The 26,703-nt window shown below is 49.5% G+C and overlaps 1 protein-coding gene across 1 annotated transcript in view; it reads right to left on the reverse strand.

The window, feature by feature from the left end:
- c4 (complement component 4) overlaps positions 1-26,703 on the reverse strand; it is a 150,829-nt gene that overhangs the window by 106,019 nt on the left and 18,107 nt on the right. Inside the window, exons 5-13 of the mRNA XM_069919655.1 lie at positions 25,847-25,932; positions 23,770-23,852; positions 21,006-21,093; positions 17,192-17,297; positions 14,372-14,501; positions 11,025-11,140; positions 8,176-8,319; positions 5,200-5,379; positions 2,883-3,077 (exon numbers count right to left, since the gene is read on the reverse strand). Of these exons, the coding sequence (XP_069775756.1) occupies positions 2,883-3,077; positions 5,200-5,379; positions 8,176-8,319; positions 11,025-11,140; positions 14,372-14,501; positions 17,192-17,297; positions 21,006-21,093; positions 23,770-23,852; positions 25,847-25,932 (1,128 nt within the window). The remainder of the gene's footprint in view (positions 1-2,882; positions 3,078-5,199; positions 5,380-8,175; positions 8,320-11,024; positions 11,141-14,371; positions 14,502-17,191; positions 17,298-21,005; positions 21,094-23,769; positions 23,853-25,846; positions 25,933-26,703) is intronic.

The raw sequence follows: 26,703 nt of genomic DNA on the forward strand, positions 1-26,703 counted from the left end.
GGAAACCACCTCGCTCCAGTGACATTCTTTGTATGTCAAGGGGGGCTGGTGGGACAGGCTGGGGAGGGATGGGGTGGGGTGGGAGATGGCGCTGGCCAGGGGGCCACCCCCTCAACCTCTAACATGCAAGGAACACACACCCCTTTCTTCCCCACTCCGTCCGCCTTCCTTCGCCCTCCCGCTTCCTCTCAACTTGTCAAGGGGCCAAAGCCAAATACAACATGGTGGCCACCAAGGCCCGCCATAGGCGCTACTTGCCATAGATATGCTCCTGCTCTCCACCACAAAAGTCTAATGACACTGTCCCCTCAGCATTCATTGTCCTCCCCCCAGGCATTTATTGACCCATTGAATAGTCCCCTTGACCGTCCCAGGGGTCACAATCGACCCCTTTGAAGATGCTTGCCTTAAACAAACAGGCTCTGATGTTTGCTACTGTCGCCCTGGGGTAATGGCGTGGGCTGTCCACCCTATCCATGCACCTCATCATCTAGTAGACCTCCGGGGGAGGAAACCAGAGCACGTAGGGTGAAACCCAGGTGGTCACCGAGGTAAACTCCACCTAGACTGCAAGTTTGGATGCAGGGATTGAACCCTTGTCTCTCAAGTCCTGAGGTCTGGCCTCTACCTGTTGCGCCACTGTGGCGCCATCTTGCTCAGCTTGACGGAAAAACCAGGGGGAAAATGTCCCTGGAATGAAATATTCCCAGAAGAAAGAGGAGCAGGAGTTGGCCATCCAGCCCCATCGGGCCTGTCCCACCTCTCAATAAGGCCAGGGCTGATTGGGCCGTGGACTCAGCTCCCCCAAACCCACACGCTCCTCAGAGTTCAAGAACCAGGAAATAATGTGGCAGCTCTGTAAGAGTATTGCATTCAGTCCTGGCCGCCTCATTGCAGAAAGGATGAGGGTGCAGAGGAGATTCACCAGGGTGTGGTCTGGATTGGCATGGGTACTGCTTAAAAGTGGATGTTGGATATTCAATGGCAGAAATTATACATGGCACCATGCTGAAGCTGCCCAGTGAATTTGTGAACCCACGTCCAGGGCAGTGCTCTATGATCTGGTGAGTTATGTTGACCAAGAAAGCATGAGGTTCCTCAGACCAACACCAACCCATGGCATGCGTCACCTGCAGTGTATGTGCCAGATGATTCAAAACACTGCACGCATGCGTTCCTTCGCCGTGCCATTCCAAGTGTACACTGCCCATCCTGCACTATCGTATGAGGTCAAGTCAGACTGTCAGCCCTTCAGACAAATCCAATCAGTCACCTCCTTGCATAGCTCGGAGAATGGGGAGGGGGGGCTATCACAGTTGTGCACTTACCTGCGTCGGGAGCGGTGCTGGGTCACCGCTGACGACGTATCCAGGGAGACGCGTGGGTGGAGCAAACTGGCCGGTTACATCACTGCCTAGCATGGAGGTGACACAGGACAGGGGAAGGCTCCAGAGAGTTGTGAACTCGGCCTTCACCAGCACGGAGCACCAGGCTCGAAGGTGTCAACGTGAGGCGGTGCCTTAAGAAAGCAGCCTCTATCCTCAAAGACCATCCCCCTCCCCCCACCACCCTGGCTACTCCCTCTTCGCTCTGCTACCATCGGGAAGGAGGTACAGGAGCCTGAAGACGAGCGCCCAGTGGTACAGAAACAGCTTCTTCCCCTCCGCCGTCAGATCCCTGAATCTGAAGCCCAGACACGACCTCACTTATTCCCTTGTTGCACTAATTACTGCTTTTTAAAATCTGGTCATCATGGAATCGTAATTTAGTGCAATCTTGCCCAAAACAGTTGCTGTGAAGCAACAAATCTCGTGATGCATTCATGACAGTAAAACCCAATTTCGATTCTGATCTTCCATGGCAGGACATCTTCAAAAAATGGAGCTACCCCTCTATCACCATCCACTCGGCGCTCACCTGTACATCTGCCCTGGCCCCCTCCGCCCCCATGCACAACAAGGATGGGACTCTCCTTGTTCTCACCTACTCTCTCCACCCCACCCCCACCCCCGTCTGTATATCCTCCTCCGCCACATCTCTCATCTTACTTACAAGCACAGTGTCTGCAGACTTTGAATGCTAATCAGATTTTCGTCAGACTCTCTCTCCGGTGATGCAGTCACATGGGCCACTGCTTCTCGGAGCAAAGCACGAAAGTCTGCAGATGCTCTGGTTGCAGTTAAAAATGCACCAGGACGCTGGAGGAACTCAGCTAGCCTTATCAGCGACAATAAGAGACAAAGTCTGGCAGGGCAGGAGAGCGTGGATCTGCAGGGGTCATGCACTGAATCGGGGGCTCCCGTTGTGGTCTCCTTGATAATGGAGAGCCTAGATCGGGAGATCGCTCTGCTGACCACGTCGGCTCCGTCTGCCGCAATAGCAGGGATCTCCCCATTCCATCTCCTGTCCATGGTCTTGTGCACTGCCGGTCTGAGACCAACGTCAAATTAGAGGAACAGCACCTCATCTTGTAACTGCATTCCCCCCCCCCCCCAACCAGATGGCATTAACATCGACTTCTCTGGCTTTCATTAAAACCACCCCCCCCCCCCCACTTCATCCCCTATCATCTTCCCCCCAGCTCTGTCTCTCCATTCTGTCTCTTTTCGCACAGACCTGATAAAATGTCACCTCTTCCCCTATCATATCCAATTAAAACCTTTTGTTGGTCTGTCTTCCGCACCCCCCGCCCCCCCACCCCAACAGCCGGCACTCTCTGACTTTCTGATTCTGGCTTCTTCCTTGAACAAGGGCTCAGGCCCAAAACATCGGCAATATATCTTTGTCTTCTATGCATGTTGAAAAGACCGGCCGAGTTCCTCCAGCAGTTCAGTGGGTTTTCCCTACTACTGGGAGGCTGAAAGGATGGTGAAGGTTCATACCTTTCCATTACAGACATCCTCCACATCAATCCACACCGAGTTTGCCACCATTTCTGTCCGGCTCTCAACCTCAACGTAGTAGTACAGGACAAGGCGGAAGGACGGAACCATTTCCATGCTCAGAGGTAGAGAGAGCTTGGTCAACTGAGATTTCAGAAGGTGACCCATGTCCAGGACCTTGCCTTTGTTTAGAATCTGTAACAGCATCTCACACCATTAGACCGGGAACACATGGCGATGTCCATCTTCACATGTGACAAGATGGGTACATGCTCAGATGTGGTGGCTTTGTGTATCTGTTCACAGAGAGTGTGTGTGTGTGTGTGTGTGTGTGTGTGTGAGTGGGTGAGTGAGGGTGAATAGGTGAGTGTGTGTGAGTGGATGAGTGTGTGTGTGTGTGTGTGCATGTGAGTTGGTGAGGGTGAGTGGGTGAGTGTGTGTGCGTATGAGTGTGGTTGTGTGAGTGGGTGAGCATGTATGTGAGACTGGGTGAGTGTGTGCGAGTGGGTGTGTGTGGGTGAGTGTGTATGAGTGTGTGAGTGATTGACTCTGGTTGTGTTAGTGGAAGAGTGGATGAGTTCATGAGTGGGTGAGGGTGTGTTTGTGTATGAGTGGTGTGTGTGTGTGTGAGTGGGTGAGTGTATGAGTGTGGTTGTGTGAGAGGGCGTGAGTGGGTGAGTATGTTTGTGTGAGTGAGTGTGTCCAAGTGGGTGTGTGTGGTTGTGTGAGTGGGTGAGTATGTATGTGTGAGAGGGTAAGTGTGTGTGAGTGGGTGTATGTGGTTGTGTGAGTGGGCGAGTATGTATGTATGAGTGACTGAGTGTGTGCGAGTGGGTGTGTGTGGCTGTGTGAGTGGGTGAGTATGTATGTGTAAGTGGGAGAGTGTGTGTGAGTGGTGTGTGTGGTTGGGTGCGAGTGGGTGAGTGTGTATGTGTGAGTGGGTGAGTTTGTGTGAGTGTGTGCGAGTGGATGACTGGGTGTGAATGGTCAAGTATTTATTATGAGTGAGTGAGTGTGTGCAAGTGGGTGTGTGTGGTTGTGTGAGTGGGTGAATGTGTGTGAGTGGGCGAGTATGTATGTGTGAGTGAATGAGTGTGTGTGAGTGGGTGTGTGTGGTTATGTGAGTGTGTGTGTGAGTGTGTGTGTAATTGTTTGATTGGGTGAGTGGGTGTGTGTGTGTGTGTTTGGTTGTGTGAGTGTGTGAGTGGGTGATTATGTATGTGTGAGTGTTTGTGAGTGGTTGTGTGTACTTGTGTGAGTGGGCGAGTACGTATGTGTGAGTGGGCGAGAGAATATGTGTGGTTGTGTGAGTGGGTGTGAGAGGGCGAGTATGTATTTGTGAGTGGGCGAGTGGGTGTGAGTGGGCGAGTATGTTTGTGTGAATGAGTGTGTGTGAGTGGATGTGTGTGGTTGTGTGAGTGGGTGAATGTGTGTGAGTGGGCGAGTATATATGAGTGAGTGAGTGAGTGTGTGTGAGTGTGTGTGTAATTGTTTGATTGGGTGAGTGGGTGTGTGTGTGTGTTTGGTTGTGTGAGTGGGTGAGTGGGTGTGAGTGGGCGAGTATGTTTGTGTGAGTGTTTGTGAGTGGTTGTGTGTACTTGTGTGAGTGGGCGAGTACGTATGTGTGAGTGGGCGAGAGAATATGTGTGGTTGTGTGAGGGTGTGAGAGGGCGAGTATGTATGTGTGAGTGAGTGAGTGTTGTGTGTGTGTGGGTGTGTGTGGTCGTGTGAGTGGGTGGGTGGTTGTGAGTGGGTGAGTGTGTGTGAGTGGGCGAGTGTTTATGTATGAGTGAGTGAGTGTGTGCTAGTGGGTGTGTGTGGTTGTGTGAGTGGGTGGGTGGTTGTGAGTGGGTGAGTGCATGTGAGTGGGCGAGTGTTTATGTATGAGTGAGTGAGTGTGTGCGAGTGGGTGTGTGTGGTTGTGTGAGTGGGTGGGTGGTTGTGAGTGGGTGAGTATTTATTGGTGAGTGAGTGTGTGCAAGTGGGTGTGTGGTTTTGTGAGTGGGTGAGTGCGTGTGAGTGGGCGAGTGTTTATGTATGAATGAGTGAGTGTGTGCGAGTGGGTGTGTGTGGTTGTGTGAGTGGGCGTGTGTGCGAGTGGGTGAGTGGGTGTGTGTGAGTGTGAATGTGTGTGTGTATGTGAGTTTAAAAGTGATTGTGTGTGTGGGCTGGGGATGGCTGTGTGTGTGCAGGTGTGAGTGTGCAGGCATGAGAGCAAAAGTGTAAGTGTGTGCCTACATTTGATCGCATGTGTGTAGATAAATTTTCAGTCGGTGCAGGGTGAGTTGCAGGTCAGTGACAGGTGTGGGCCACTCACCAGGTAATAGTAGTAGTCGACTTGCTTATCTGTGATGGCGGTGATATCTGCCGAGAAGGATCTGTCTGTTTCGTGGACGACATTTCGTGTGAAGACATTGAGGTAGCTCTTACTCTCAGACTGGTAGATGTGAATGGTCTTCCTTGCTTCAGTCCTGTCACCCTCACTCCCGGCCATAACCTGTGGAGAAGAGTCATCATTATGCATTGCGAGAGGTTACACATGCGGCTGTGTTCTCAACCCACGCCTCAGAGCGTTGACATCCTTTGGTTGACAGCCAATAGCAGCAGCAAAGTTGTGATCGCACATTTCTTAACTGCTATTCTGAAACTTTTTAGAGGGTCACCATTGAGAGTGCAGGAGAAAGAAGATTATCGTGGACTTCAGGTGGGCAAAGGCTGGCCACTTTTCGCGACCCATCAATGGCTCTGCCGTGGAGAGCAGCATGTTCCTTGCTGTGTGTATAACGGACGTCCTCTCCTGGGCCCACAACGCCTCCTCATTCATTGGGAAATGCCAGCACTTCCTCATGAGATTGAGATGGGACAAAGCTACCAGCGCACCCCCCCATGTCTTGACAACCTTTTACAGGAGTGCTCTGGCCAGCTGGATCACTGCCCGGGATGGTAACTGCAAAGCATTGGACCGGATGCCAATGTGGAGAATTGTGGTGGGCTAGCCACAACTTACCTCACTGGAGCTTTGGAGTCGCGGGTCTCCACGGGCCCAGGAGTTCTCGACAGTTTCCCCGGGACTAATGATGCTAAGGCTTCTGGGATCTGCGCCTTTTCTGGGAGTCACATGGTGCGGGGAGTGTGCAAATCTCAGATATTTTAAACGACTGTAAGAACGCCATTAAACCGGTCAGCTCATAGCATATCCTGTGCTTTTTGTTGCTTCACCACCGCCCACAGTGTTGATCGCTACAGGATCATCAAAGCGACCGAGAAGATCGCTGGGGGCTTCCTTTTCTCTACAGTCAACACTCACCAGGAGCGTGGCTTAAACAGGGCTCAGAAAAGGGTCGAAGACCCTTCTCCATCCAGCGCGCGGGTTCTTTGACCCACAACCATCAGGAAGGAGGTACAGGAGCATCAAAATCAGGATGGCCAGGCTGGGGAATAGCGTCTTCCCACAAACTGATGAACAGCATCCTGCAACCATGGTTCTCATGAATGAGATGGTTATGTGCTGTGTTTGTGTGTGCAGTGTAGTCCAGAGGAACTCTGTTTTGTCTGTTTTTTTACATCAATATGATTCAATAGGAAATAAACAGATTAATTTTCTGCTCTGAATGGTCCCCTGGGTTTATTTGTTGGGGAGAGTTGATTGGAGTGGTAACTGGTCAGGACCCCTCCGTGACCCTGTTACTCAATCGTGAATCTCTGTGACTCATGTGGAAGTGTTAATTGACCAAGTGGCATGAAAAAAATGGCAGTGTTGCCGCAGCTGCAGACCCAGGGGAGCGGAGATGCAGCACTGCTCCGCTGGGTCCTACTGCCCGGTATTGATGCTGATAGCTCCACGCAGGCTTTAAGTGGCTTGCTTAAGGGGCCGACAGTGTACTTGTTTCAAAATCTGGCAATCATGGAGGTCAGAGGCCAGGATGGCGGTGCCGGTGCTGGGCAGCAGTCCACGAGGGGTTGCAGACTCCGGGCACTAGAAACAGGGGGGACACCTCTTGGTTGGAAGGAGAAGCAGAGGATATGACCCTACAGGACAGTGAGCATGGCAGCGGACCAGCGAGGGTATCAGCTAAGGCTACGAGCAGCTGGTGGCATGGTTAAAGGGCTCACACCAGGCGGCTGGAGCCTGGCTCATGGGAACCAGATATTGCAGCTGGGATTCAAGAGGGCGCTGAGGGCAAGAAGGGCCCCTGAAGGGGTGTCGGGCATGGCTCATGTCGAAGGTTCGGATCTGAAGCTCAGGTTGACAATTTCTTAAGACGACTTCTCAAGAAAGCAGCCTCTATCCTCAAGGATCCCCACCACCCAGGCCCTGCCCTCTTTAGGAAGGGGGTACAGGAGCCTGAAATCAAGCACCCAATGGCACGAGGACAGTTTCTTCCCGTCTGCCATCAGATTCCCGAATGGACAATGAACCACAGGCGCTGCCTCATCTTCTCCTATGTTTACATTTATTTATTTATTTTAAAAATAATTTGATATATGCCCACGCATCAGGCGAATCGGCACCAGCAGTCGTGATCGTGTCCGCAGTCAGAGACACACTCATGAGCTCTCAGCGTGGGGAAAAACAATGGACAGGAAGTTGGCATCACTTCCACCCGACCACGGGAACCAGCGCGGACCTTTTAAGCGCGCAGGTTTGAATCAGTAAATCAGCTGGTTTGAAACTCGACTCAACTCCGCGTGCTTCTTCCACTTGCGTTGTTCCTGTGACGCTGCCGCCAAGCCACAAACTGTGAGACGTGCTCTTGACAAGAAATTCTGATTGGGGATGCACCAGGAGTCCGTGCGACTGCAGAGGCCACAGTGGGGGTGGGGGGGGAGGGGACACACACACGCTGGGGACAAATCCACGGGCACTCGAAGGGATTGTCTTTTGCTTCTCTTTCTCCTGTTGGCCGGGGCACCAGGGAATGCTTGCGGTGGCTCTTTCTTTGCCATACGGCGGGGCAGAAGTTCATGTATATCCTCCACATCACATTTAAATTTAGACGTACAGCACGGTAGCAGGACCTTTCGGCCCACGAGCCTGTGCTGTCCAATTGCATCTAATTGGCCCTGGTACATATTGAACAGTGGGAGGAAATCGGAACCCCTGGTGGAAACCTACGCAGACACGGGGAGGATGTATAAACTCCTTACAGACAGTGCAGGATTCGAACCTGGGTCCCAGTCACTGCCATTGTAACAGTGTTGCGCTAACTGCTACATTATTACTTGACAATAAAAGGAATCTTTGGAATTGATATGCATTAAAGGAAGAAACATTGATCCTGAGCTTTCTTACCTTGATGTCAAACTCCTCAACATTGAGCGGGGGAGAAACTGTCAGAATAGCTTGTCCATTATCCCGTGACTCGTGATGCTCTCTTCCCTCTAAGTACACTGGAATGCGAGCAGCGGGCGATCCGTCAGGATACGACACGCGGACCTGCAGAATAGAGGCAGAGGTGAGGCAGGCCTGGGTTCCGGGGAACTGAGGGAGGACCACTTCGGAACAATGCTTCAACCGCGCCACTGCCTCGTGCCCCAGCTCGGAGTGCTTTGCGGCTCCATGGGGAAGGAGAGTCGAGTGCTCTCGCCTCCGCCGAGACAGATCCCGCAGGCAGTCTTTCTACCTTTGCCAGTATCTACCACTATATCTACAACTGCTGAGCTTTGTTGCTGGAGGGATTGAATTTAGGAACAGTTGGGGGGGGGGGGGGGGGGGTTCTGGTCTCCTGACTTGAGGAAGGATGGACTGGCTTTGGAGGCGGTGCAGGGGAGTGTCATCAGGTTGAATCCTGGGGTTGGCCTATGAGGAGAGATCGAGTCGTCTGGGACTGTACTCACTGGAATTTAGAAGAATGAGAGGGGATCTTATGTAAACGTATAAAATTCTGAAAGGTACGGATAAGATAGAGGTAGGTAAGTTGCTTCCATTGGTGGGGGGAGACCAGAACTAGGGATTATAGCCTCAAGATCCAGGGGAGTAGATTCAGGATGGAGATTTCCCAGCGGGCGGTGAATCAGTGGAATTCGCTGCCCGTTGAAACAGTGGAGGTGACCTCAGTAAAGATAGTTCAGACAAGTTTGGTAGATTTTTACATTGAAGGGGAATTATGGCATATGGGGAAAAGGCAGGTTGGAGGAGATGAGCCAGGGTCTCATTGAATGCTGGAGCAGGCTGGAAGGGCCAGATGGCTGACTCCTGCTCCTATGTCCTGTGTTCTCATGACAGTAACACCGTCTACAAATTTTCTGACAATACCACGGTTGTGGTTGTATGAAAGGGGAAGATGTGTCAGCTTACAGGAGGGAGATTGAAGACTTGGTCGATCAGTGCACCAAGAGCAACCTCGCACTCAATGTCACCAAAATCAAGGAGCTGATTGTTGACTTCAGGAAGGGAGAACCAGATATGTATGACCCAGTGATCATTGGGGGATCAGAGGTGGAGAGGGTGAGTAAATTTAAATTCTTGATATTCACCATCTCGGAGGATCTTCCCTGGGCCCAACACACTAATATCATTGTGAAGAAGGGACGTCAACGTCTCTACTTCCTCAGGGGTTTGTGGGGGTTTGGTGTGACATCGGAAACACTGGCAAATTTCTACAGAGGTGTGGTGGAAAGTGTGCTGACTGGCTGCATCATTGTCTGGGTTGGGGGACACCAATACCCCTGAGTGTAAAGCCCTGCAAAAGGTAGTGGACGCAGCCCAAGGACATCACAGGCAAAACTCTCCCCCACCGTCGGGTTCATCTAGGGGGAATGCTGCCGTCAGAGGGTAGCAGCGATCATCAAGGATCCACACCACCCAGCGCACGCTCTGTACTTGCTGCTGCCTTCAGGAAAGAGGTGTAGGTGGCCCAAGACTCGCACCCACCGGGTTCAGGAACAGCTGCTCCCCCTCCACCATCAGACTCCAAGAAAAAAGTCTCGATTGAAGACTAATTTAAGGGCTCTTACTTTGCACATGATTTATTTCTGGATATTTATTTTCTGCATTTGCACAGTCAGTTTATTTACATTTCTTTCTTTGTTTAAATTTCTCTCTCTTGTATCTTTTTCTTAGTACAATTTACTCTGCCCGACATCTGCCGCCCCCGCAGGTAAAAGAATCTCAGGGTTGTACGTGACATCGCGTATGTACTCTGACCATAAATCTGAATTTGTCAGGACACATCGGAACTTTCAACGACAGTGAAAGGATTCAGGTTTATGGTTAGTGTACATACATGACGTCACATACAACCCTGAGATTCTTTTCCCTGTGGGCGTGGCAGAATTGCCACTTATTGGTAGTGCAAAGAAACCCCTATCTAATGTACACAGGGAGAAAAAAATAAAGAAATGTAAGCAAACTGACTGCAAATACAGAAAGTAAGTTCCTAAGTTGAGTTTGTTGGGGGAATGGAGGTCAATATACACCAGCCATTCACTGACCTGCACCTCTCCAGGATGTGGGTGCATGACTGGAGCATCTGGGGGTCAGAGGGAGAAGGTTCCAACTCCGTGCACATGCACAAATATACACTGGGGCCCAAACGTACATGCAAGGATTTGCCCACGGGCACATACATGGACTCACACACATGCACATCCCCACATGGACAGCCACAGGTACATACATGTGTGTACACACACATGCATGCACATGGATTATTGCACATGAACACACTTGCATGCACACATGTGCAAACACACGCACACTCATGCATGCATACCCATACACACACATCACTCATGTAAACACGCATGCATACACATCACTCACAAATACACACATAATTCATATGCACACGTGCACACATCACTCATGTACACACACATATAATTCACGTGCACACGCACATACACATCACACATATACACACACACATTACTCACACACACACACACACACACACACACACACACACACACACACGCGCGCGCACCTCGACGGAGTTCGGGATCGAACCCAGGATAGGGGGCCTGCGAGGCAGTGCCTCTCCCTCCTCCCCACCCCACCACACACACAGCCACCGTGCCGTGATTCACCGAGGCATCATGTCTAGGACCTCCCACCCGACTGACCACAAGCCTCACGGCCAGAGCCATGCCTCTCCGGGCAAGCTGAACAGGCATCTGGACGGAAGCAGGGACACGTACCAGCACGGTGAATGGGACATGTGGTGCGAAATAGCTGGGTGTCCGTGACAGGTCGATAACATAGGGCGAGGTAACAAACTGTATGTTGCTGATCTCCAGTTCCTCCATCTCTCCACCTGCAGCAGAACAACAGCCGCATTTGTTGTATTAAAGATTTTGTTTCAAAGATTTAACACCATTTTAATTAAGACTACAAGTCCACAAGATATTGGAGCAGAAATAGGCCATTCAGCCCATCAAGTCTGCACCACCATGAGCTGATCCAATTCCCCACTCAGCCTTCTCCCCATAACCTTTCCTGTTCTGGCTAATCAAGAACCTGTCAATCTCTGCATTAAGTACACCCAACGACCCGACCTCCACAACCACCAATGGCAACGTTGCACCGATTCACCACCCTCAGACTGAAGAAGTTCCTCTGCATCTCTGTTCTAAGCGGACACCCATCAATCCTGAAGTTGTGCCCTCTTTTCAGGGACTCTCCCACTGTGGGGAACAACCATTCCACATCTACTTTGTCCAAGCCTTCATTCAAAACGTTTCAATGAGAACCCACCCCCCAGTTCTCCTAAATTCCAATGAGTCCAGGACACGAGCTGTCACACGCTCCTAATAAGATGATAAAAACACAATGCTGAAGAAACTCAGAAGATCATACAGCGCACTTTATTTAGCAACATTTTTGGCTTGAGCCCTTTCAAGGCCCCACATCAAGGCCCCTCCATCACACAACACCTCCCCTCAATCGTGCGTCCCCCCTCCCCTCTCCTCCCCTCTGTCACACATTCCCCTCTGATTCACACCCTCTCCCCGCCACACAACCCCTCCCCACCATCGTGCGCCTCCCTCCCCTCTCCCTCTTCTCCATATCACATTCCCATCTCCTCCATTGCATTTATCCCTCCCCTCCATCACACACCCCCTCCATCACACACCACCCTCCCCTCTGTCGCACACCCCCTCCCCTCCATCACACACTCCCTCCCCTCCATCACACTCCCCTCCCCTCCATCACACACCCTACTCCCCTCCTTCACACATTCCCCTCCGTTTCACAACCCCCCTCCATTTCACACCCCTCCCCTCTGTTTCATACCCTCTCCCCTCCATCACACACCCCTCTCCACTCCATCGCACCCCCCTCCCCTCCGTCGCACACCTCCTCTCCCTACTGTTGTACACCCCCTCCCCTCCATCAAACCCTCCACTCCCCTCTATCATACACCCCCTCCCTCTGTCGCACTCCCCTCTCCCCTCTGTCACACACCCCCCTCCCTTCCATTGTACACTCCCCTTCCCTCCATCACATACATCCTCCCCTCCATTGCACTTATCCCTCCCCTCCATCACACACCCCCTCCATCACACACCCCCTCCATCATACACTCCCCTCCCCTCCCTTCCATCACACATTCCCCTCTGTTGCACACCCCCTCCACTCCATTGCACCCCCTCCCCTCCGTCGCACACCTCCTCTCCCTACCTTTGCACACCCCCTCCCCTCCATCAAACCCTCCACTCCCCTCCGTCATACACCCCCTCCTTCTGTCGCACCCTTCTCCCCTCTGTCACACACCCCCTCCCTTCCATTGTACACCCCCTCCCCTCCATCACATACACCCTCCCCTCCATTGCACTTATTCCTCCCCTCCATCACACACTCCCCTCCCCTCCCTTCCATCACACATTCCCCTCCATTGCACATCCCCTCCCCTCTGTCACACACTCCCCTCCCCTCCGTCACACACCCCCTCCCCTCTGTTGTACACCCCCTCCCTTCCGTTGCACACCCCCTTCCCTCTGTCACAGCCCCCCCCTCTGTCACACACCCCCTCCCCTCCGTCGCACACCTCCCGTCCCCTCTGTCACACACCCCCGTCCCCTCCGTCACACCCCCCTCCTTCCATCGCATACCCTTCCCCTCCTTCACACATTCCCCTTCATTGCATACCCCCCCTCCTCTCCATTGCACACTCCCCTCCCCTGCATTAACCCTGCTTATACTGCCTCGGAAAACCAGCCAACACACTCAAAGAGCCACCCTACCCCGGCCCCTCTCTCTTTAGCCCCCTCCTGTCAGGAGATCACCCACCCCCTGATTCAGACAGTTCATTTCCCGCTGTTACCAGGTTTCTGAATGAACCCCACACAGGCCTTTTACTCCATACCAACTGTTCTCTCTCTCTGTAACTCTGTGTTTTGAGCTCTACTCATTGTATAAGATGACCCCAAGTGTTACTAACCCAATAATCCTTTAGTAACCATCCCGCTGACTAGCGGAGAGTTGATATAACAGTTAGTGCAACACCGTTTCAGTGCTGGTTAACGGGGTTCAAAGCCCATGCTGCATGTGAGGAGTGTGCACGTTCTCTCTGTCTCTGTGCGGGTTTTCTCCGGGGTTCAAAACATACTGGGGGTGTAGGAATAAGGGGTGTAAGTAGGGCGGCATGGACTCATTGGGCCGAAACGGCCTGTTACCAATCTGTTTGCTTAATTTAAGAAGAAATAAAATTTCTTTTAAAAAGTAGGTCAAAATTAAAATATTAAATGTAATTTTAAAAAGCGAATTACCCAGTCAAGGTTTAAATTTTATGAGCCTCTTTTAAAATAAACTACTGTCGGCCCCTGTAACAGGTTGTTTAAAGCCTGTGTATAGAGCCAAGACAGTCAGACTGGGTGGATGGATCCCACGGGGGAGCGCTGAGACTCCACTGTTAATGTTCAGATTTGATACTTGGCATGTAAGACGACTCCTTGTTTTGGGGTGACATTATATTATATTGTAAATGTTTAAAATGTAAATATAGACGCACAGCGGCGTAGCAACCTGTTCAGCCCATGGGCCCATGCCCCACAAGTACATCAGTTAACTTCCAACGTATTTGGAGAGTGGGAGAAAACCCATGTAGACATGTGGAGAACGTACAAACTCCTTACATACAGCCTGGGTCACTTGCGCTGTAATGGCATCCCACTAACTGCACCACCCCCATAATTTTCCAAATGTCCCTATTGACCCAGCTTCCGCCACCACCTCCGCCAATTCATTCCAGGCACCACCCACCGCCCCGCTCCATGTAACAAAGAAAAAACAACCTCTGACGTCTCCCCTAAACTTTCCCCCTTCACTGGTAAAACCACCCTATCTACGCCTCTCATAATCTTGTGAACCTCTATTAAATCACCTCTCATCCTTCCAAAGAGAAAAGCCCCAGCTCTGTTAACCGTGCCTCATCAGACACGCTTTCCAAACCAGGCGGATCTCTTCTGCCCCCTCTCTGAAGCCTCCACATCCTTCCTGTAATGAGGCGACTAGAACTGAATGTGGTGAACATGTTGTTACTTACTGGCTGTTTCAAAAACTGTCACTGCCACATACAGATGGAGCCCCACAAGGACTTGTATATTTTCCAAATTTCTGATGTTTTGCAATATACTTTCTGTTTTCAGAATGCATAGCGTTTCGCCTTCCTTTACCTGCAAGTAAGAATAAATCTGTGCAGTGACCAATTCTCACTCGCTGTTTCAACCTGGATTTTAATCCTGTGGCATGCGCTGTTGTTGAACTGACAGATATTGGATGTTACTCCCTGCTCGTGCCCGACGCAGACTTTGTTAAGCGACTCAGGAAAGTCTGCAGACCTTTCGATTGTAGAGCAATGCACAAACGTTTCGGAGAAAGTCAGCAAGTCATGCGGCTTCCAGGGCAGTGGTTCTCGACCTTTGTCTTTCCATTTTACGTCATCCCTACGCCATCGGGGCTCTGTGATTAGTACGGGATCGCTTAAGGTGGGATGCAAGTGGGAGACAAAGATTGAGAACCACTGCTCTTGACACGATTGTTACTGAAATATTTTGCTTGAGAAAAATTGTCATTGGCCCATTTCCTTTGGAGTTCTGAAACTGTGCACATAAACAGTGAACTGTGTACGATTAAGACAGTGATTCTCAACCTTCCCTTCCCACTCACATCCCACCTGAAGCATCGATGGCATAGGGAAAGAAAAAGGTTGAGAACCACTGGATTAAACCATTGAACACGACAGCACCGAAACAAACCCTTCAGCACATCAAAGCCTTTGTCGAACTATTATTCTGCCTTGTCCCATGCAGGAGTTGCTGTAACGGACCCTCTCCGGCCCACATACGCCTCTTGTCTCTATGTTCGTGTCCAAATTTTTATTATATGTCAAAATTGTGGACACATTCACCACCTCAGCTGGCAGCTCGTTCCTCACTCTGACCGCTCAACTCTTTCAGGTGGTTTTGCCTGAGAAATGTGGCTCCGGAGCCAGCTGCGGTTGTGGGCGCTGAAGGTGCTGTCCTGCCACCTGTAAGGTCCACAGGAGGGAGAGGTGCCGCGGAGTAAATGCCAGCTCCTGGGGCTGACCTGAAAGGTCCACAGCAGGGAGAGGTGCCGCGGAGCAAACGCCGGCTCCTGGGGCTGGGGTGGCCGGTGTGCGACTACACAGCTGGGGTAGCCAGCTCAGGACATCAAGGCTGGGGTGGCCACCCCTGCCCCAAAGTCCTGTGCTGGCTGCCCCAGCCCTGACGTCCCGAGCCGGCCACCCCAGCCCTGTAGTCCTGCGCTGGGGGGCTTGTCAAGCAGCTGTGGGGGGTGGGGGGGCTGTCAGGGGAGTTGGGTCACTGGCTGACTGTCATCAGCCTGCCTCCTGCTAGGCATCTGAAAGGTGCTGGCCGCTTTACCTTGTTGCTTTCATGTGCCTGGGGGAGTGCTCGGAAGCAGAGAATATACCTCCCCAAGGTGGGTTGAGTAAGTGCTCCTCGAGGACGGGTTCTCCGCTTTCAGGTGGCCTCCTGACAGCCACATTCGGGTATTTTAGGTGGCTTTACATTCGGGTATTCTGGCCACCTGAAAGTGGCTGTGTGAAGATGTTCCCCCTCATGTTCCCCTTAACCTTTTCCTCTTTCACCCTTAATACACGACCTCTGGCTTGTAACTCACCTCCCCTTAGTGGAAACTGGAGGTCAATGTTAAGGCTGGAGCATGCCCAGATGGAAAATGTGGTGTTGTTCGCCAATTTGTGGGTAACCTCACTTTTGACAGTGCGTGAGGCCGTGGGGCGTGGAATCGAAATGGTCGGCCGCCGCTGGAGTCGAGTGGACTGCCCTTGACCCCAGAATCTGCAGACGTTTTTGTTTAAGACCTTGCCCAAATCCACAAATAGATCATGTGCATTTATTTCTTGGGCAAGAGAGCGCAACTTGATCCCAGTGTCTTCCTGCACCGAGAAGAGTAATGGTGGCCTTGCAGGAGTTGCTGTAATGGGCCTTCTCCAGAGAGCTGGGATGCTCCTCAGGGTCCGACTGCCTGGTACTGCTGCCGATGGCTCTGCACGGGCCTCAAAGAGCCGATGGTGTTTCATTTTAAATTTCTGCAGCCACGAAGGTCTGTGCACAAGATGCCAGGCAACGTATCATGAGGGGATCCAGATTCCAGCAGAACAGTGGACTGGCACAGGGAACCAAGAATGGGAAGAAACATCCACCCCCCACCCCACCTCACACATTCCCCATTTAGAAATAGAAGCAGAGGAGACAACGGTGGCGGCAGACCAGCAGGGGGGGAGGTGGGGATGTGGGGCCAACGTAGGCTGTGGTGGGGGTTGGGGGGGGCGGGGGTTGGTGTTCTGCGGTCGGCGGACTCACACAGGATGCTGAGGTCTGGTTCACAAGAATCAGGTATCCGATCTGGGATTCAAGAGGCAAGAAGGGCTCCCAAAGGACCTGAAGGCTTCCTGATTTTGCCGAGGAGCTCGGGTGGCTAATGCATTGAATGGGAGTCCGTGCGGCTGCAGAGGCTGGGGGAGCAGCTGGAGGTGAATCCATGGACACTCAGTGTCTCTTGAGGGACTCTCTTTTGCTTCTCTTTCTCTCGTACTGTAAGGGGTGCTGGGCAACACTAATGATGGCTCTTTATCTGCCTTACAGTAAGCAGAAGGCAATTTTGTATAATATTGCATGTTCTGTACTATTACATGACAATAAACTCTCATCTCATGTTCCCCTCTGAATCTCCAGGCCAGAGATCCAGCCACTCACCATGACTGAGAGCTTTGAGCCAGTGCATCTCCTCCACACCTCCCCAGCGTGCAGCAACCCACCTGCACCTCTCCACGACGAACATGAACGGTCAGATTACCCACCTGGAGCTGCTGCTCCAGGCCTCGGAGGTAGAGCTTGTCCTTGCCCTCCATGATGATGGCGAATCTCACGTATGCCATCCCGTTCACTGGCTCGCCATAGGTATGCCTGCGAGAGAAGGGCAGGGGAGGGTGAGACTTGCTGAAGGAGCGGCCGCGGTCACTGGAATCTGCAGCCAAACTCCCACGAGGAGTAATTGCAGGGGGAAGAGCCCCCTCGGCCCAACCCACCTGTGCTTACCTAGTCGGAGTTCTGGGCTAGGCCCCTTTACCTGTATTTTGTCCGAACTCCTTCCTGCACTGGCATTAAGGCGGGAGGGTGCAAACCGCACCGGGAGACACCATTAGAGGGGGTGACACCAAAATAACTGTCTATAAAATTTTTCTGCAGTGCTTTAGCAGAAATTTATTACTTTTTATAAAAATATCCCTGTCGTTTGTTATAACAACAAAAAAAATTTTTGTTCATCCCATGTATCAATACACCTACGAAGCTAAAACTCGATGCTCATTTACTTTTTGGACCTTCTAGTGGGCTCCGGTCAGATCTGTTGTTATTCCCCAATGTCAACGACACTTCGAATCATGTGGTTTCATCTGCGCACGAAAACCAGCAAGCACTGTTGTTTTTGTTGCTGCCGGGGTTTTTACAGTGGCAGCTTTTGTCAAATTTTCTGGTGTTTTAGTGACAACTGTGTGGGAATTAGTATTTGTGAATCAGTATGAAGAACATTTTTGAGAATGAAGTCGTGGTTAAAGGAAAAGAAGGAGAAAAATCAAACAAGTTTTCGCTCAGTTACTAATAATGTTGTAAGTTTGAATAATGTTTTCTTACCAATGTTTCACATTAACCACATGAAATGATGTAAATATGGTTAGGCCATGTGAATGACATTGTAATTTAAAGGTGTAATTTTAATTTTGCTGGTTGTTTATCTCACTACTGTCGCCGTTACATTCAGTGATCCACAGGAATTGCGATGTACAAGAAACATTAGTACAAAAAATATTACTTAGATCTCTCTATAGTCTGGGACAGGAGAAAGTTGGTGGGGGGCAATGTCATGAGTTACCGCACTGGGTGACACCAACCCTAGTGATGCCACGGATTTCTTGTCCACACGTCTGTCTAAATGCCCCTCAAACATCATACAAGTTGAGTACCCCTTATCCGGTGCTCCATAATCTGAAACTTTTGAGCGCCAACACGACGCCACGAGTGGAAAACTCCACATCTGACCTCACTCACCCGCTTGGGGCTCTGACGCTCAAATGGCGCCAGTTTGCTACCAACCATCCTCATTGCTAGATCTACATGCATTACTCACGGTGCTTTTTTTGCCTATTCTCTGATCTGTGACTGCTGGCCAGCCTTCTTCGTGATTGCATCGATGTGCAGGCCCCAGAACAAGTCTTCCGAAGAGTTGACATTCAGGACGGTGAAGTGTTGCTTCACCAAGAACGATGATAGGTTGAGAAAATCTTGACGAAGGACTCGGGCCCAAAACACCGCTTATGTATCTTGGCCGTAAAGAACTCTGTGTGACCTGCTGAGTTTCTCCAGCATTTTTGTAACGTAAATTACAACTGTAGCATCTGGGAGACATGCTGGTTGAACTGAACGTTTGGCCTTGTTGCTTTACAGCAAGAAAACCGTGTGGTTACGGAAAGTGAGAGTCGAAGGCAGGTCTCGGACAAGGTCTGTGGAGGCCAGATCTCCATCCATCCCTCAATGTGAGTCTTCAGCAATGTGAGGGGCCAGACAGTGAGTTAATGGAGGCAGACAGGATGGAATTGGATCCTTTTCTCCACCCAAACCACGCTGATCATTGACACTCACACTTGTCCCATCTTCTCCTCGTGTTCCCATCTCACATCTCCACCCCCTCCCCCATCTCCTCCCCCTCCCCCATCTCCTCCCCTCCCCCATCTCCTCCCCCTCCCCCATCTCCTCCCCCTCCCCCATCTCCTCCCCCTCCACAAGATTTACCTCTCTCATGGACCAATTAAAAGTGGCTAATTACCTCACATCTTTGTGATCCGGGAGGGAACTGAGGTGCCCGCAGTAGTGGGGAGAACTCATACGGACAAAGGGTGGACCTTCAAAATCCACACAGACAGGTCGGGGTCGAAGGGGTGGCAGGTGTGTGTGTGTGTGTGTGTGTGTTTGGGTTTGGGTGTGTGTGTCTGTCTGAGTGTGATTGTGTTTGTATGAATGAGTGTGTGTCTGAGTGTGATTGTGTGTGTGTGTGTGAATCTGAGTGTGTGTAAGTATATACATGCCGAAATGTTTTTGAATCAAGGTTAGTACAAAACACTATTTTCGTGCGAAATCTGAAATTCATCTCCACTTAAAATGCCGTGTTTGAGTCTAACATGACCAACATCATTATCATAATGAAAAAAATGAAAATCTTTTGATCAAACGCAGCATTGTAGGTGGAGACTGAAACTCACCTGATGTTTGTTGTTTATCAGCTGATACCTTCAATGCATTATTCCAAAATCCAAAACAATCCCAAATCCGAAATACTTCTGCTCCTGTGCATTTTGGATAAGGGCTACTCGACCTGCACCTGTACCTCTGGTGAGGGTGTGCTGGCAGGAGGGTACTCTAGCTTGTGTGTGGGCGAGGGGTAGAATTTGAGGGTGGAGTGGTTCGTGGGCTGAAATGACCTGTCTGTCGAAATTTTGAAAAATTAAAAATGTAATAAAAAGAGGTGTCAAAACAGCAGGTAAATGGTGGGGGGGGGGGGTGAATGAGGGAAGTTAATGGGTACTGACGAAGGGGGGGAGGTGGAGAAAACGAAGTGGCATCAGGTTGAAGCCAGCTCAGGATCAGTGTGCAGCAGGCCCAGTCTCTACGCTAAACCCGGGGGGACAACCTGCTGGAGGAACACTCAGCAGGTCGAGCAACATCCACGGGAGACAGAGAACGGTCGGCATTTCATAACAGGAGTCTGAAGATTCAAGCTCTGTGCGGCTGTAGGGACTGCGGGGGCTCTGGAAGCCAATCCACGGACACAGTGGTCTCTGAAGGGACTCTCTTGCCTCTTGTTCTCTCGTAAACACTAATGGCAGGGAGAAGGGCAATTTTGTGTAATATTATTTGTTCTGTATTACAGTAAAATCCCTGGTATCCGGCCCATATCGGGATTGGTGGATGCTGGATAAGTGAATTTTCCGGTTGCTTGAGGTTGTGTGTTGCGTGGATTGGTGAGCTAATGGTGAGATGCACTGATTTTAAGCTTGAATTACAGATAACAGGGTTTTTTTGTATTACATGACAATAAAAGGATCTTGAATCTTGAATTAAATAAAGGATTTGGATGATTTTATGGCGAGGAAAATTTGGAGGAAATTTGTGCCAAATGGCACAAGCTAAGGTGGCCAATTTGGGCAGCAGGATCAAAATGGGCCAGAAATTCCAATGGCCGGAAATTCAATCCGGGTTGATTTTGACTGTTCCGATGCATGCGGTACAACTTTGGAATCTCATCAGGATCAACAGGGCGGCAGGGTTGGCGTAGCGGTGAGCGCAACGCCTTTACAGCGCCAGTGATCGGGTCCAGGATTCGGATCCTGCGCAGTCTGTACGGAATTTGTACATTCTCCCCATGTCTGCATGGTTTTCCCTCTGGGGGGGCTGCAGTTTCATCCCACTGTTCAAAAACATACTGGGGGTGTAGGTTAGTTGGGTGTAAAGTTGGCAGCACTGGTTCGTGGGCTGAAATGACCTGTCTGTCGAAATTTTGAAAAATTAAAAATGTAATAAAAAGAGGTGTCAAAACACCAGGTAAATGCAGAATTCACGTACCTTGCTGTGATTTTGAATTGGAAATCTTCTCTGGATATCTGGAAATAATTCTCTGTTGAGAGTATTTCCACTTTGAAGCTCGGCAGAACTTTGAAAGAAGAATAGTAGATTTGAAACTGTTTGGAATTGACAGTTCTTATCAGTACTCTCATTATTGAGGGTGTACTCAGAATGATCGGGGCATTTAGCAATAATTAACGAAACAAGACCATAAGACATAGGAGCAGAAATAGGCTATTCAGCCCATCAAGACTGCCCCACCATTCCATCATGAGCTGATCCATTTCCCCACTCAGTCCCATTGCCCAGCCTTCTCCCCATAACCTTTGGTGCCCCTGGCTCATCGAGAACCTGTCACTCTCTGCCTTAAATGCACCCAATGACTCGGCCTCCACAACCGTCTGTGGCAACAAATTCACTGCCCTCCAGGCTGAAGAAATTCCTCCGCATCTCCATTCTGAGTGGATGCCTTTCAATCCAGAAGTGGCGCCCTCCTGTCCTCAACTCCCCCGACCACAACATCTACTCCGTCCGCCCTGTCAAAATGTTTCAGTGAGGTCCCCCTCTTCGTCCTGCTAAATTCCACGAGTACAGGTCAAGAGGTGTTAAACGTCCCTCGTTTGGTGACCCTTTCATTCCCAGAATCTTTCCTCTGAACCTTCTCTCACATCCTTCTTTAATTAATGGTGATAATTACGATTCACTTCATTGTACCAGTAACCAGCCAATGAGATACAGCCAGCAACGGCCAGAAGTTAAAAATAGCAATGCATACATTCCAGTAAAACATGTGCCATCAGCGACCACGTTCTACAACAATCTGCTAAAAAGGAACTCTTTTCACCATATGAGTGCAGCCCCACTCAACATAGTCACAGCTTCGTGAAAGAAGCTCTTCTACTAGTGCCTAAGTCAAGGCCCCCATCGCATCTGCCCGGTGGGAGAAGAGTGAATGGCCCGTGATTCGGGGGTGTTGCTCCTTTGATAATGTCTCTCGCCCTGCCCAGACTTCGTTCCCTGTAGAGCGGGGGCTTCTCAACCTTTTTCTTTCCACTCACATCCTACTTTAAGTATTCCCTAAGCCAACGATGCTCTGTGATTCGTGTGTGGGTGGAAAGAAAAAGGTTTGAAAACCACCATTTTAATTGTCCCTAATTGACTCGTTATGAGCACTAACTCCCAAGGAAATGGGCCAATGACCATTTTTCTTGAGCAAAATATTTCAATAATAATTGGGTCTAGAGCAGTGATTCTCAACCTTCCCTTACAAAAAAATAAACTTATATTTCGTTAACTTCTCAGGAGTTAAATATAATTATAATGAACCAATCTATACCTTACATTTAAAATTTTAGTCATACTATCCTCATGTATAGCCATCCAACCATCTTGAGAAATAGAAATAGATAAATCTTTTCCCATTTTAATTTATATTTATAAATTTCCATCTTAAACCTTTCATTCTGTAATAAAGCGAACATCTCAGATTTCTTCGGATTTATGTTTTAGGCGTGTGATGTAATATTTGTAGATGTATTTTGGAGATAAATTGGTAAAATTAGAGTAGGTTACATACACACACTTTAAAACAGATACTATTTGAAATACTGAAGAATTCATATTCAGTGACTTTACAGAAACTATGGAGAATGCTATGCACCTTTCACAAGTAGGTGCTAATTGAAATGATGTCATGAAATAAATGGACTGGAGACAGGTCATCTGTGTTGAACATTTTTACAAGGCTTCTGACCTTTCTGCAAGGTGCTCACTCAAAGGTCATTGAGAGGTTTGCTTACCTAAAACAACAGATGGGAGCAGAAGACTAACTCCTATTGTTTACTGGAGAAGGTGGGGGCCGGGCACATCTGCAAGTGAGAGAGGGAAGGACATGTTGCTGGCAGTTGGTATCTCAAATGGAGAGAGAGACACACAGCTGGAACAGTGTCAGCCAGGAGAAGCTTGTTGGAACTGAAACAGAAGCTCCAGCGTGGCGGATGGCTGGAAGTGCTATCTGTCTGATGTTTCTCGGAATAAGCAGAACAGAAAGGAACTCTGTGCTAGCCTGAAAGAAGGAGCTTATCATCTGGAGAACCCTGAGGGGGCAAGTTTCACTAGTAAGACATTGAGGTGACTGATGGTAGTACCTCAGTTGTGGAAATCCTGGAACAATACATCTCTCTCTGCAAACCTACAAGAACTTTCCTGAGCAGTAAACATTTACCTTTCAAGCACCAAAGCCTGGTGAACTTTATACATGTTAAATTCTGTGCACAGTATAAGAATTGCCTGCATCCAGAGAACTTAGAAGAATGAGAAGTGAGATTGAACTGTGAACCAAAGAACTTTTCTTAAATTTACACACACATTACATTCACGTGCGCTTAGAATTAGAAGGGGGTTAAATTGGGTAGTTAAGTTAATAGTGATAAGTTAAAGTTTGATTCAATTTTTATGTTTAAAGATAACTAAAAACAACTTTTGTTTAAGTAACTACTTATCATGGTGAATGTCTTTTGCTGCTGCGTTTTGGGGCCCTTTGGGCTCGTAACAGGTGCCATAAGCAAGTTGGCTTTCTCTTGCACTCTACTTGGCTATGTAAAACAGTGAAACCTTTTTGTAATAGAATTAAGAAACTTCTAGGTTTTATTTGAATTTAAATTTTCTCCACTCCCCTTACCACTCCCCCTCTCCCCCCACTCCCCCACCTCTTTCCCTCTCCCCCCTTTCTCTCCCTCTCCCCCCACAAAATATTACTACTCACCAAATTCCTTGACCTCAAATTCGCTTGACACTCTCGACATCGGCAACTCATCGAATTCCACTTCAATCCGCCAATTTCCTGGTCTGTTTGTGGGAAATTAAGCAACATTGTATTTGGTATTGATTCACTCCTTTCCCTGTGAAATGGATTTTGGGGGGAGGGGGGCTGCTTGTTTGGGCTTAGGGCCCTGTCCCCTCCACTGAGATCTGTATTAAAATAAGTTGTTTATTGTGGGAGAATCAGTAAAAGGCCAGTTGGGGAAAGAATGAAAATAACAGGCCCTTCCTGCCCACGAGACCTGTTTCGCCCATTTACACCTGATTGAAGGGTGGGGGAAAACTGGAGCACCCAGAGGGAACCCACGCAAAACCGGGGAGAACGTATAATCTCCTGATGGGCAGTGCCGGACACGAAGGCGGGTCATTGGCGCGGTTACAGCGTTGTGCTGACCACTACGCTAACCGTATGGCCCTGATGTTTTGTGCTCCATCTAATATCATGAACCATAGAACATTAGAGCACAGAAACAGGCCCCTTCGACCTTTCCTAGTCCCACTGACCTGTATCTGGTCCACGGCCCTCCATACCTCTCCCATCCAAGGACCTGGCCAAATTCTTTTTAAAAATTAAAATTGACCCTCACATTCCCCACTTCAGCTCATTCTACACTCCCACCACTCTCTAGGTGAAGAAGTTCCCACTAAACCATTCCCCTTTCACCCTTAACCCATGTCCTCTGGTTTGGATCTCACTGACCCTCAGTAGAAAAAAGCTGTCCTACATTTGCTCTGTCTATCCCCCCTCATGAGTTTAAATACCTCGATCAAATTTCCCCTCGTTCTTCTACGCTCCAGGGAATAAAGTCCCAACCTGTTTAACCTTTCCCTGAATGTCCGGGCAACATCCTCGTAAATCTTCTCTGCGCTCTTTCCATATAACCATATAGCCGTTTACAGTGTGGAAACAGGCCAAGTCGGCCCTTCGAGTCTGTGCCGATTCACTTGAACAACTCCACCAGCTCCCCCCTCCTGCTCTCTGCCCATAACCCTCCAACCCCCTGACATCCATGTACACTTCCAACCATCTCTTAAATGATAGAAGGGACCCTGCCGCAACTATCTCCTCTGGAAGATCATTCCATTCTGCCATCACTCTCTGAGTGAAGAAGCATCCTCTAACATATCTCCTAAAGTTTTCCCCCCTTACCCTTAACTTATGCCCTCTTGTTCCAACCTCCCCTGCCCTCAGGGGAAAGAGTCTATTTACGTCTAGTCTATCTATTCCCTTAACTGCATATGTCCTATTTTGGTTATTTTTTCCAAAATGCAGCACCTCGCACTTGTCTACGTTAAATTCCATCTGCCATCTGTTAGCCCACTTTTCCAAACAAACCAAATCCTCCTGTAATCCAAGAAAACCTTCCTCACTATCCACCACTCCCCCTATTTTCATGTCATCTTCATATTTACTTACCCAGTTAACCACACCCTCCTCCAAATCATTATTATAAATGATAAACAATAGGGGACCCAGCACCGATCCCTGAGGCACCCCGCTTGTCACAGGCTTCCATCCTGACAGACTGTTGTCCACCATGACTTTCTCCCGTTTATCTCCCAGCCACCTCTGAACCTATCTCACAATCTCTCTACTAATTCCTAGTGACTGAATCTTCCTTACTAACCTTACATGTGGAACCTTATCAAAAGCCTTACTAAAATCCAAATAGATCACATCCACCGCCCTACCCTCATCCACTCTTTTTGTCTTTCCTGTAGTTAGGTGACCAAAACTGCACACATTATTCCAAATTTGGCCTCACCAATGTCTTTTACAACTTTACCATAACATCCCAACTCCTGTATTCAATGATTTCTAAAGACCAGAAGCTCTCTTTACAATCCTATCCACCTGAGATGCCACTTTCAGGGAACTAGGTATCTGTTTTGAATATGAGACTCTGATCACGAGAACTTCCTGTGTTAACGGAAGGTCCCTTTTCCATAAAATCCACTGATCAAATACATATAAAACTTTTGGGTCATCCTTCCCATTCCAACACCTTCCACTGACTTACTCAGCGATGTCTGGAATCTTGAACGTCTGAGATAGAATTTTCTGGGACTGTAGGAACCGCCTGGATAACTGTACATTCTTGGAATTCTAGGAACAGAATGGAAAGTTTTATAACTTAGAATTAGTTCTGAGGGGTTAAAGAATACCATTCAAATATGCTGATAACAGAAATCGAAAGACAGCAGCCCTGCTGCTCAGTGGACCTGGGGAGAGCAGGGAAGGGAGACGCAGTGCTGCTCCACGGGGTCCTACTTCTCAGTCCTACCGCCGACGGCACCACCCAGGCTTTAAGTAGCCTGTTAAAGGAGCCAGCTGTGGTGTGCTGTTAGCCAGAATCAGACACACAAGGTAAAGACTGTACAACAGGCTTTAATCCGCAAAGACTTCCACAGAGCCAGACTGGCTGTAGCTGCAGTAACTCTGAGTGAGGCTTCGGGAGGCTGGCGTAGGCTTGCATCCCGGAGGGTGATTAACACCCGACCAGGTGGGACTTGATCCCTTCAGGTTGACTGATTGACAGCTGGCCAGGTGTTGTCCTGTCCCCTTACACTCCTGCAGGTACAGATGTTGCCACTGCAGTAGGCCAGTGGTGAACCACCACATTCACCCACTTTTATTAAATTGTCCCGGGGGGGGCAGTAACAAGGAATCGTACCCACTATATAACATACAATATTTACAGATTGAGATGATCCGGCAGCTACCAGGGTCTCTGTGACTGTTGTAGGACTGGCTCTTGGTCACTGGTCGGAGGGGAAGTGGGGGGGCTGGCGGCTGGGGTCTGTGTGACTGGTGTGGTGCCGCATGGAAGGGTGGCCGAGGGGGCCAGGGTTGACGTATGAGAGTTGTATTGGATAG

Source organism: Narcine bancroftii, chromosome 2, assembly GCF_036971445.1.
Source record: "Narcine bancroftii isolate sNarBan1 chromosome 2, sNarBan1.hap1, whole genome shotgun sequence".
In the NCBI taxonomy this organism is placed as follows: domain Eukaryota; kingdom Metazoa; phylum Chordata; class Chondrichthyes; order Torpediniformes; family Narcinidae; genus Narcine; species Narcine bancroftii.